Below are 12,827 nucleotides of genomic sequence, written 5' to 3' on the forward strand. Positions count from 1 at the left end.
AAGATGACTTTTTCCTAAACAATGTCTGAAACTATGATAGAAATATTGTTTCACAAATTAAATCTTCTACCCTGTGTTCATATTATTTATTTGAAAAATTAAAGAGAATAATTGTCATTTGCTATTTGAAAGTTAGCCCAAGTCAGCATGGGTTGACTTTTCCATTTTTTACAATTATATAAAATAAACCATGTAAAACCAGCTATGGATTAAATCCACTCAATCTACTTGAATCAGATTAACATTTGCATATGTATTTCTTATTTTCATGAATAATTATAACAAACAGCTTTAATCTATGACTTCCAAATTAAGTGGATAGTTTGGGGAATATTTTGGAATATTTTTATTTAAATTTGTACTTATAGCAGGAAGAAAATGGATGATGATGGGATGCATATTTTTCAGATCTCAATAAAATTGATCCTTTGAATTAATGAAAGAAAAGATACCATGCTTACACATCATAAAGGAAAAATCTTAAAGACTGTGTTTCATTTATGTAGTGTGTTATATCTCAGTTTAATATTTCTATGTCTTGGAAATATTTCATTTTAAAAGAATATAGAGTAAAAATTAAAAGTCTCTTGAATTCACAGATCCTTTTTCAATGTCTAATCTTACAAATTAAATTCTTAATTTGTTCCAGGGTAGAATGGATGAGGTCCTGGAGAGTGTGAAGTAAAACAATTGACATTTGTTGCTTGGTTGGGTTTTGTTGTTTTTCCTTTGAGTAAAAAAAAAATTATTCATTGAAATTTTTTCATGAACTTCAAAAAAGTCAACTTGTGGTTTGCCAGGCAGAAATGTAATAAATGCACTTTCAGAATCCCTTACAACAAAGAAGAATATAATAAAGGCTATTATTTTGGAACAAATGTAGCCTTTACTAAATGTTTTTATTATATATATATATATATTTTTTTTTTCTGGTCATGGGGCCTGAACTCTGGGCCTGGGTGCTGTCTCTCAGCTCTTCAGCTCAAGGCTAGCACTCTACCACTTGAGCCACAGCCCAACTTCCAGCTTTTTCTTCTTATGTGGTGCTGAGGAATTGAACCCAGGACCTCATGCATGACAGGCAAGCACTCTACCACTGAGCCACCTTCCCAGCCCCTTTGTTATATTTTTATGATCTTCACAACTTCATTGCAAAGAAGATAATATCATTAGCTGAAATTTTGATGCATACTAAAGATTTAATATATAGAGATAGATACATATATCTATATATATATATATATATATATATATATAATTTGAGACACATTCAAGCTAATTAAGCCTTAATGAAGACTAAATTTTTCACATGCAAACAAGCTTCCCTCCATATGTATGTATATATGTATTATACATATATATACATATATGTATTAGACATATATATATGTATTAGACATATATACAAAGAATAAACCATGGGCACTTTATTGCAAAACAGATGTTATTTAGTATCTTTTATTTTAAAATAAAAAATCTGCTTAAGAGTTTACTAGTTACAAATATTGGCTTCTTCAATCATATGGACATAAACAGATTCTGTATTAGGTATAGAGAAGCTGTGTAACTTTGCACAACTATCTTAAAGCTCAACTATAGTTTCTTCCTTAGCAAACTAATTGTGACCTTTATGCTACTGTGATATTGCTGTGAGAATAAGAATCTGTTTAAAAGTAGTTTGTCCTGCTCTCTATTTCCTCACTGTTATCTATGGGAAGGGAATTCCCACAATAGAAATTTTCTCAATGCCCTGAGGAAAGTAGTGTTAAAGCTTATGAAAGCTATATTTAAGTTAAGTTAAAATGTGAAACACACCATAATAAATGATCAAGGATTCTTTTTCTCCTTTTGCCTTCTTTTTAGTCTGTTTTTTCCCTATCCTTCTTTCTTTTTCATTCCTTTTCCTCTTTTTTATTATGTTTGTTTACACTTGTAGTATACACCCCAGAGGTTCTTTTTTATATAGTATATTAATCTCTGTTAGTAATACTCTGTGTTAAAAATAAAATAAAATAAAAGCAATAATATTTTGGAATCTAACTGTAGATTTCCAGTCAGACAGTGACAGCTTTAATCCTACCCTGTGGGAAGAACAGAGACAACAACGCATGACTGTTGCCTTTGAATTTGAGGAAAAAAAAGAAGATGATGAAAGTGCTGGGAAAGTTAAGGTGAACCCTTTAGCCTTTGTTTCTCCATTCTTCTCTTAATTCTCTTTTGCTTGTCCATTATTTCTCTTCTGATAGATCTGTAGACAAATTAAATGACTTCTGTTGGAAGGTTAAATGGCACCTTGAAGTCTGATGGTGGTAATTTTCATTATGGCAGACTGGTAGTTTGTGAAGCCTTGGTGAGATTCAGAATGAAACTCATGCCCCAATGCTGACTGAGCAAGTTTGATAAGCCCCCATCTCTGCCTCTGCCCTACCCTACAGAGAACAGCTTGAGAGAGATTCAAGCTTACAGAAAGTTAAAATAAACAAACCTTGGTGACAAACTTCACCTACACACATTATTTCATCTTGAACATACTGAAACAGTATTTTTAATCACTAAGCAAGACATTATGCAGAAATGGCTCCTAGTTGACATGTTCAGTGCCTTTAAAACTCTGGAAGTTTCTGTGTCCCTGTGATATTTGAGAATAATTTATGAGTTTTCTTAAATTTGAAGAGAACTTTGAAATGTGGGTACCTAATAGTATGGGAGTGTTCCTTAGGGAAAACAGCCTTTTTTCTTTATCCCAGGACACATTTTGTAAGTACTTTTTGTGACTAATTTAAGTCAACTAACAAAGGTAAAGCTTAAAATCTGTACTTTTCCATTATTTAAATTGTGAAATGTCATCAGAATTGACTTAGATTTTACTAACACCCAATTTTTATGTTATTGTCATGGTAACACCTTGAATCTCTCATTAACATTTTTATAGCATTTGTGTACCTTTTCCATCATGGGTACTAACAGTTCTCACTCTTAATAACTCATTTAAGTAATTGTATATGTATCCTATTCATAAATATAGATTGTGTGATAGTAACTAATTACCTAAGAAATGGTATATGCATCCTGTTTATAAATTTAGATTTGCATAACGTGTTCTCTGTTTCCCCCTTGTCTACTTTTTCCAAACATTATTTCTTAAACTATTATTTCTAGAACCTTACTTTGTAAGGTAACAGAGCATTAACCAATAAGGCCTATCTACATCTTTATGCAAAACCCAAACTAGACTGACAAATTCAAAGTGACAATTTTTTGGTAAGCATTTGGGTTTAAAAAAATGTTTCTGGATGATTGGTTATTGTCACTTATCAACCAAAGAGACAATTTTTTTAACTTGAAAATTCCCAGAAATAAACCAAAAAGTTGGAACATTTTGTTCCATTTTAGTTCATATGTTATATCTAGAATCAATGAAAAATGCGTTCTATATTGGATTGCTGGTTCATTTTTATATTTCATTGAATTGTCAAAAGCCACATGCTTTTTCTTAAAAAGCTATATTCAAAGCATCCAAAAATAGAGTGCATTTATAAATTCTGGTGTATGTGTTGATGAAAACATAAAATATAGAAATGGAAACAGTTATTTAGAAGCCCTGTTTGTGTGTTATGTGGTTAGGTTTGTTTATAATCAAAGTAAGTTCATTATACTTTAGAGTGTTTTCTCTCCATGTGTGTTCTATTTGGTTTATTTATATTTTGGTAAAACAATATGTTTTTCCAAAAATTTCTCTAACTACTTGGCTTGGACTAATTTGTATATTCCCAATGCCAAGGGCTATTGGACAAATTAGAGCACAAACAAACTTCTAAATAAATCATCATGGGAATATGATGAATGAAATATATTGAAATTGTATATTAAATTAACCGCACTTTTCTGGTTCATTACATGTACATTCAATTTAGCACCATTTTACCTTAAATTTACATGATATTTAAGAAGGACTTTTTAAATGGACTAGAGTATAATGCCCTACTTACAATGTGATAGTGTAGTGTGAGTCTGCAGTGCGTGAAGCAGTTGTGACCATTACAGCTTCATGTGAGATTGGTACTGTCTTATGACATGCATTTAACACTCTTTTGAATGATGGTCATTTTAAATATACTACCCAGATGAAACAAAAAAAAAGAGTAGAAAAATGATAAAGTGAAAGTATTGCTACAGTGCTCCTCTTTCTCCCAGAAAATGGAGATTCCTTCTCCCACAGGATCTGTCCTGCCAAGCCCCCTGGGACAGGGGCCAGCGTGGGATTACTCTCCAACCTGCCAGGCTGTCTGGCGATTGCTGCACACCATGGGCCAGGTGTGATCAGCAGATTCAAGATTTGCCCGTCCCCCAGAATGACCCACAGCTGGCATGGGGTTGTATAAGTGGCCTCCAGCAGGAGAGGAGCATGTGTACTCCATTGCCAGTTGCAGCACAATCCACCACTCTTCCCTCTCTAAGTGGCAGACAGGTAGGCCTAGGTGTTTGGGGTAGGAGAATTCCCATTAGAGGCAACCTTGGAACAGTAGTTTATGGGGTATGTTCTGCATGATTTGGGGTAATAAAAAAATGTTGATCACATTAAACCCCTCAGATTGCCAGCATTTGATACCAATTTCATTTCATTTTTTTTGCTTACTGACACTGGTAAGAGGTGGGGTGGATTGAGTCAGATGGGGGGGAACATGCGAGGCTTCTGTTGGTGGGGATACTGCCATAGGCTTTGTTTTGTTTTGTTTTTTAAATTGGGTGGTCCATTCTTACATTTTTTTCTTTTAATTTAAAAATGTGGGAATACCAATAGTTGGGCAGAAGGTTGATAGCAGTATTGGTGGCCTCGAAATTGTCCTCCTGATGCATGAGAAGTGTTAGTTCTGGGAAGATTAAGTAGCTAAAGCTTGCTTCTTAAAATAGCATGAGTTTAAATTGAGATTTGCTGAGAGTGGACTTTGGACACAAAGATAGACATCTGTTGAAAAGCATCAGTTTCCTTTAATTTGAAGACACAGATGGTATGAATTCCTGTAAGAGAAGATCGGGTTGGCAGTTATGGCAAATAGAAATTGCTCATCCCAGTGGGTGGGTGGTTAAGAAGTTAATGGGAAGACAAATATGTCTTCATGAAATATGTTAGAATGCTGCATTTTTTGTAAATTTTACCATCCACATGTAATGGACTAGATTCTTATTCTGTGTCTTATATTCCATATAAGACAAGCTGATAATGCAATTTCTTCACTGAAAATGCTGTTTCCTTTCTCTGTAAAACAGTCTGGTTAATTCCTGGAATGTAATGTTTAATAATCAGTGTCAAAACACCATTATTTCTCTTACTGGAATTTACAATCAAACTAGAATTTAATCATTCTGTGAAATATATTATATTAAGCAAGTTTAATATAATATATGAGAAACAGTTCAATATGAACTCCAGATATCATTTCTAAATTCCTAAGCGTTCACTATTAAGCAGTTCTTTCTGTGTTACTGAATTGGGGGTAGAGGTTCCAGCATCTTGCAGCTGCTGTTTGCATTTCCTAAACTTTATTTAGATTTGAGATACGTAGAATGTTGCAAAAACATTTCTATTTTCCAAAATTAAAATAAAATAATATTTTAGTAAAACTCTTGTATTCTAATGATATGTATATGTGACATGAGCAAATACTTTATAGTGAGTGATAAATATAGAGAGACAAAAATATAACAGTAGATATTCTCAGTTTTACATATAAGAAATTAAAATTCATATAATTAATTATATATTAATTTTTATATATTATGAGGGAATATTTGCTCCCTATAGATGCAAAAGCATAAAGAAACTGCTTCTGTTTCTGAGTATCACTAAAATAGTAACATAACTGTTTGTGATCATGTTTATTCATTTCCAAAATACTGAGAATTGAAAAGTAGGGAAACAATCTGTAAAATGGCATCAATATGGGGCTGGGAAGGTGGCTCAGTGGTAGAGTGCTTGCCTTGCATGCATAAGGCCCTGGGTTCAATTCCTCAGCACCACATAAGCAGAAAAAGCCAGAAGTGGCACTGTGGCTCAAGTGGTAGAGTGCTAGCCTTGAGCTGAAGAGCTGAGGGACAGCGCCCAGGCCCAGAGTTCAGACCCCACGACCAACAACAACAAAAAAATGGCATCAATATGCTTGAACAGAGCTTTCAAAAATTATATTATAAAAGTAGTATAATTTCATCTCAAACAAATCATTAAACTGTACTTATTTAGTTTACTTTTTAATGAACTTAAGGAGTGGTGATGTGCACCTGTTATCCCCACCAACACCAGAAAGCACCAGTAGGAGAATATCAGGCCAAGTCATCTTGAGTATGAAGTGAGGTCCTATCTCAAGAATAACCAGGGAAAACAATATCTGAGGCATGGCTTATGTGGTAAAGTGCCTGAGTTCAATCCCCAGTGCTTTTAAAAAAACCCTGAGGTCATCTTAGTATTTAACCAAGTAAAATTTACATTTTAGACTTAGAGTATTTCTTCCACAAGCTGATACATGTATGCACTGCTGCTGCACCAGGGAATAAATCTTAGAGCTAAGTAACCCTGGTATGCCATAAACCTTGAAGTCAGATAAACCTGAGTTTGATATTACCTTAATTATACTATCTAAGCCTTAATTTTCTTTGTGTAAAATAGCCACAATTAATTATTCATTCTATTATAATTAACAAATAATTGTTAATTATTTAGCAAATAAATAGTAAATTATATTTAAACTTAAAGGAGGAATTAAAAATAGTGTTATATATTATACAATTAATAATAAATATCACTACTATTAAACAGTTATTATGATACCTTGAACATGATAGATAATAAATTATAACTGCTGCTGCATTAAGTTTTCAGGAAAAAAGTTTAAACAATTGCAAATGTTACAGATTAGCTATATAGCAAAGGAAATCCAGACTTTAAAACCTTGTAAAGCCAAATATGATGTTAGATAGCTATTCTCTGCCTAGAGCTTACCAATTTTCAAAAGACTTTCACATTTATCTCATTTTAGCTTTAAATTAACCTAAATATTTTGGAAAGAATATCATCATTTCTATTTTTCATGAGTAGAAATTACATATTAGCAGATTGGGTTAAACCTTTGGCTGGAATTTACACTTTCTGATTCCAGGCCCAATGACTTCAATGAGAAAACCAGTTCATAGGAAGCAATGAGCTGATTTTCTAGGTGAAACAAATCGAATTTCATGAGACCTGAGAGTCCAAAATCTGGGAAAAGGCCACTTTTGGGGAAACCATATAAGATGACCACATAAAACAGACAAATAAACAAACAGGATACCTCACAAGGCTGTGGAAGAAATGGGTAAAGTGACAGGCCCTAAAATTTAAGCTCCAACAGCTTCATGGTAAATGTTTCTGTATTAGAAGTTTTCACAGAAACAAAAGGCTTAAAGGCATTCTAGTGATAAGACTCGTTAAAATAACCAGGACCCATTACTATCATGACCATCAGCAAATATTTGTCTAATTGTGTCACATAGGATCTAGCATCTATTAAAAGTAAATTATATTATTCAATGAAATATCTTATGCAATGAAAGAAAAATTCTCATATTTCTTTTACTGAGGACTTTTAAGTTGCATGGAATTTTAGTTTAATGCCTTCCTTTAGACTTTTTTCTTCACTCATGTGCCATGATTATTTTTTTAAATAATGTTCTTTGTGCCACAATAGTCATACCATTGAATAATTTACATTTTTTTGGGGGGGGGAGTCCAGTCATGGGGCCTGAACTCTCGGCCTGGGCGCTGTCCCTCAGCTCTTCAGCTCAAGGCTAACGCTCTACCACTTGAACCACAGCGCCACTTCTGGCTTTTTCCTTTTTGCTGTGGTGCTGAGGAATCGAACCCAGGGCCTCATGCGTGCAAGACACGCGCTCTATCACTGAGCCACCTTCCCAGCCCCTAATGTACATTTTTACAACACAGTATGTGAAATAAAGCTCTTTTATGTCAAGTTTTTTCACCAAGCTCAACAATCTAATTTGAAAATTAGATTAGATGCATGATGAATGTTTCTAATATCAGTTGAAACAGCAAGTCCATGAATGCATGCACCCAGTGCACTTTTTCTAGCACAAATATCATTTTTTGTTTTTGTTTATTTAAGATTGCATTATAAATTAACTCCCCAGGGATATATTAATAGTACACCCTAACAACTTATACTTTATGTCTGTAAAGTCTAATTTTATCTTGGATTATTATAGCTCTAAATCTACTATAAATTAGTAATTTTATTCTAATTTATTTGAGAGTGGAAAAGATGACACTTTAGCCAAAAAAAATCTAGATTTTGGTATGTTTTCCAAGTGTATATTGGAAAGGTAATTTTATATTTTTCTTATGAAAAGCATGTTAGAAATCATATAACAAAGTGCAATCTTGATGTTTCATTAGGAAAATGAGCCAAAGGAAGACAAGAACACTTGAAAGAAAGGCAAAGCACAGTTGGTGGATTTGCTAAAACTGCAGATGAGCAAAAGTGTTTGAAATCTCATTCATACTCTTCAGGTCTATTCCACCATCATAGTCTTTTACATGCCATGTATTACATAGGTGTAATTTCTCTTTTCTTCTGTTCCCCACTCTGCCTTCCACCTTCAATTCTCTTCTACTTTTTCCGCTCACACCCTCCCACCTTCATACGCAATTATCCACAGCCACATAAATCATTCCATTTTGAAAAGTTGATTCTACTCAGATTCAAAAAGGCAGGACTGTTGAAACAAGGTAGGGCAGATAAATCTGCCTATTTTCCTCCACTCACTCAATCAGCATGGACAACTTATTCCACTTTAAATATATTATACTAAATAATCCAATGGTAGGATATTCTGTATGACTCAATTCTGTACTAAAAGTAGATATTATCATGTATTCCAGAAAGCCAGATTGGTACCCCAGAGTGAATCAAAAATGGGAATAGCTAAATAAACACAAACTAAACTTTGTACATTTACCTACAATACCTTAGAAAATAGCCTCATTTTTTGTTTCCTTTAGCTAAAAGATATTACCCAAGAAGCATGTTATTTTATTAAAGCTAAAACCAAATATAAAAACCTTCCAGATCATTTTTCTTACATATTAATATCAATTAGATCATTCTAGTTTTGATGAAACATGCAATTAAGTATTTAGGCTAATTTATATTTGGGTAGCAGTTAGGCCAGTTCTACCTTCTTTCATTGTACAACTCTATTTGTAGCTCTTTTTCCCATTACCTGAATTTATTCTCCAAGGATATTCTTAATATCAAAATTATAATTTATAAATAATTAAAATAGGGAAGGATGAAAGCACTGGATAATAAATTGACTAAAATTTTCAGAGATTAATAACTTGACCTAAAGCTATTTGAACCATCCAAAGAATAGGTAGCCATTTGGAGATGATATATTCCAAAACTTATTCATAATCTAGAAGTGTGAGAAGTGATGGGGTGAAGTCCCATGAGACTAAGCAGGAGAACACATAGTGTTCTACTCAGTAGCAGTTTTTCAGCCAGCTCAACACTCACTGTATTGCATTTGGTTATACTTCTGCACGTAAGATGGAGTAGCTTTCTAAACATGCTTGCTGAAGTGATTTTTTTATGTTAAATTTCTTTTTACAAACTTCTAGGTTGAAATAAACCTAAAACGATATCCAACTCCTTACCCAGAGGATTTAAAGAATATGGTAAAATCTGTTCAAAATCTGGTGGGTAAGCCAAGCCATGGAGTGCGTGTTGAGAATTCAAACCCAACTGCTAACACGGAGCAAACTGTGAAAGAAAAATTTGAACACAAGTGGCCGGTAGCGCCCAAGGAGATTACAGTGGAGGTATTTGAAGGTTATTGGTAATTGCTAGTGTGGTTTGGATTTTTTGGAATTCTAAATGGTACGTTTTTAAAAACACAATATATCTTCCTTGATAAGTGCATTTCTTCCTAAAATACAAATGATCTTTCCATGCCTTCAAATTATGAGGGTTGTGTTTGATAATTCAAAGATGCATGATACCCTCATAGCCTAAAAATCATTACTACACCTCCGAAAGTTCTAGTACACACAGATTGAATAGCTTGTCCCCTACCTTGGCCTAGACAGTAAATGTATTCCATCAGTGGTATTATTTTGGCTGCTCCAAATTTTTATTGTATCAGTTGTTAGAAAAAGCTCTGAGGATATTTCATTTGGCAATTTTCAGTGAACTTCCTACTTAGGTATAGAGAAAAAAATTTTACATTTGTGTGTGTGTGTGTGTGTGTTGGGTAGTCTCTTTGTAGAAAACATGACTATTAACACCAAAATAGGGGGATGACAGAAACATAGAGGTTTATGGAATCTAGATGTGAAAAGTCTAAATCCTATATTTCAGAATAAGTCAGAAGTCCATCTTCACTGATTTGAGTGGTCTGAAAAGAATTCAACTACATTTATGCCACCTCTACTCTCCCATCAATTCTTCAACTAACTTAGTTACCATCTTTTATCATCACTAAAAACATAATTGGTATGAGTATGCCTGTAAACTCATATTACTTCTCTAAAATCTAGATTGATAAAACTCTTTTACAGATCTGCATTTCAAAGCATCAATTTGTTGCGTTCATTGATCACCAACTATGTGTTGCACTGTGCTAAACACTGTGAGAGAAAAATGAAAAAGAAATTAAAAATGTGACCTTAGTCCTCAAATAATATAAGCCTAGCTAGATGAACATAACATACAACTGACCAATGAATATATAGGAAAATGTGTGGTCAAGAATTTGATGCCTTATTAGTGCTGAAATGCATAAAAAAGATTGAGATTGAAGAATGATTTGAATTCTACAAGTTATAAATTCATGGCTTTGGTTTTTTTTTGGGAGCATGGCTCAAATGGTATAGCGTGCCTGCTTAGGAAACAGAAGGCCTTGAATTCAAAGTGATAATGAGGGGAAAGTGTTGCAGAAGAAGGAAAGACTCTAGTAAAGTTAAGCAGAGAAAGCAGAGGTGTCTGCCCTGGAAAAATAGATTGTGCCTGCATAGCTAAGGAAGTAAATTTAAGTATTCGTTTTTTGCCTGTAAAACAAATATTATTGTCCTTTTTTATTTCCTAAAATATTGCACATATGCTATAAGCAGGTTTGTATTTCACTAAGATATTACTACAATGTAAGAGAGGAAGCAAAAATACTTAGCAGGTACCCACATATATACTTTATATTTAAATGTCAGGCAAGCACAGTTCAATCTCAAAATAGCTGTGTGATCATGAAAGTGTACCTGATAAATAAAGTTACTATAATAACAAGATCCTAAAATTGCTTTTAGGATTAGCATAGGTGAAGCAGGAGAAAGATGGCTTATATCTCTAAAGGCTTTTATTCTCTATTATGTCACCTTGAAACCTTATCATAAGTGCCTCATATTAAACTTCAACATTATTTTCAAAGTCTATGAAAAAAAATCCTGGTTTATCTCTTCAGCCTCAGGATATTCATCAAGCCAGTCTCTCTCTGATCTCTCTTCAAGACTGATTCTACATTTTGGATTCCTCATGTTCCCTCACCAAGACATAGCACAATATAAGGAAGATAGACTAGGTCCAGATGCTACTTCCATGCAGGATTGTTGTTTTATTAACAGAGAATCTCAGCCTGAAATAGCTCCAGGAATCTACATCTAGACAACAAAACAATTGGGCTAAAAGATCTGTCATGTTATACTGATTTTTTTTTTGTCAGTAGTAGGGCTTGAACTCTGGGCCTGGGTGCTGTCTTTAGCTCTACAGCTCAAAGCGAGCACTCTACCACTAGAGCTACAGCACCATTTTGGTTTTCTGGTAGTTTAATGGAGATAAGAGTCACACAGACTTCCCTGCCCAGGCTGGCTTTAAACTGCAATTCTCAGATCTCAGCCTTCTGAGTAGCTAGGATTACAGGTGTGAGCCACTGGTGCCTGGTGGCTTGTTTTAAAAAAATAATTTTCAGATTGAAATTTTTAATATACTTTTATTTTCTTTAAGTAGTTGTATAAAGGAGTTGCCATTCAACAGAGCAATTTATGAAGACAGGGTATCTTAATCAATGTCACCTCTTTTAATATTCTCATCCAGCACTCCCACCCTTCAAATATTTTCTTTTTTTTTTTTTTTTTTTTTTTTGGGTTAGATACTTTCTTTTTTTTTTTTTTTTTTTAAATTGTATTTTATTTTATTTGACAACATACTGTACAGAGGGGCTACAATTACATGGGCAGGATAATGCATACATTTCTTACCAAGCATTGCAGCCTCCTCCTTTGTTTACACTTCACTTCCCTTCCCTGCCTCCCCCCTCCCCCCACCCAATTTTACCCCCCTCCCCCCACCCAATTATACCCCCCTCCCCCCCCCCACACCGAAATTGTAAAGCTGGTTTTGACATGACATTTTGTACTTCTCATTGTTGCAACAGGTCCACCTGAATCCTTAAACGACTTGTTTGTCCCCATCTCCTCCACATGATATACTGACATCAAATATAGTGAAAGCGGGGTTACACTGTGGGGGAGGGACATACAAAGCAACAAAGAAATAATCTTATAAATGCATTAGAAACACATGCATGAAAGAAACGCAAACATTAAAATACATATTTAAGGGTTCATTTTCCTAACATCACATTAGCTGGCCTTTTCTGCTTGACTCATACCTATACTAGATAATGCAAATAAGGGAAACCATGGGACCTATGCTTCTTTGGGCCTGGCTTACTTCACTTAATATAATTTTTTCCAAACCTTTCCATTTCCTAACAAATGGGGAAAT

General features: G+C 34.0%; 1 protein-coding gene across 14 annotated transcripts in view; it reads left to right on the top strand.

Moving 5' to 3' along the window:
- Lrrc7 (leucine rich repeat containing 7) overlaps positions 1-12,827 on the top strand; it is a 486,949-nt gene that overhangs the window by 397,309 nt on the left and 76,813 nt on the right. For 13 of the 14 annotated variants that reach the window (XM_070006786.1, XM_070006787.1, XM_070006793.1 and 10 more), the window contains exons 16-18: positions 2,047-2,171; positions 4,220-4,468; positions 9,671-9,871. In XM_070006786.1, the coding sequence (XP_069862887.1) occupies positions 2,047-2,171; positions 4,220-4,468; positions 9,671-9,871 (575 nt within the window). The remainder of the gene's footprint in view (positions 1-2,046; positions 2,172-4,219; positions 4,469-9,670; positions 9,872-12,827) is intronic. The other variant, XM_070006796.1, reaches the window with a different exon arrangement.

The sequence above is a fragment of the Dipodomys merriami genome, unplaced genomic scaffold (genome assembly GCF_024711535.1).
Source record: "Dipodomys merriami isolate MVZ:Mamm:240054 unplaced genomic scaffold, mDipMer1.0.p SCAF_7, whole genome shotgun sequence".
NCBI lineage: Eukaryota > Metazoa > Chordata > Mammalia > Rodentia > Heteromyidae > Dipodomys > Dipodomys merriami.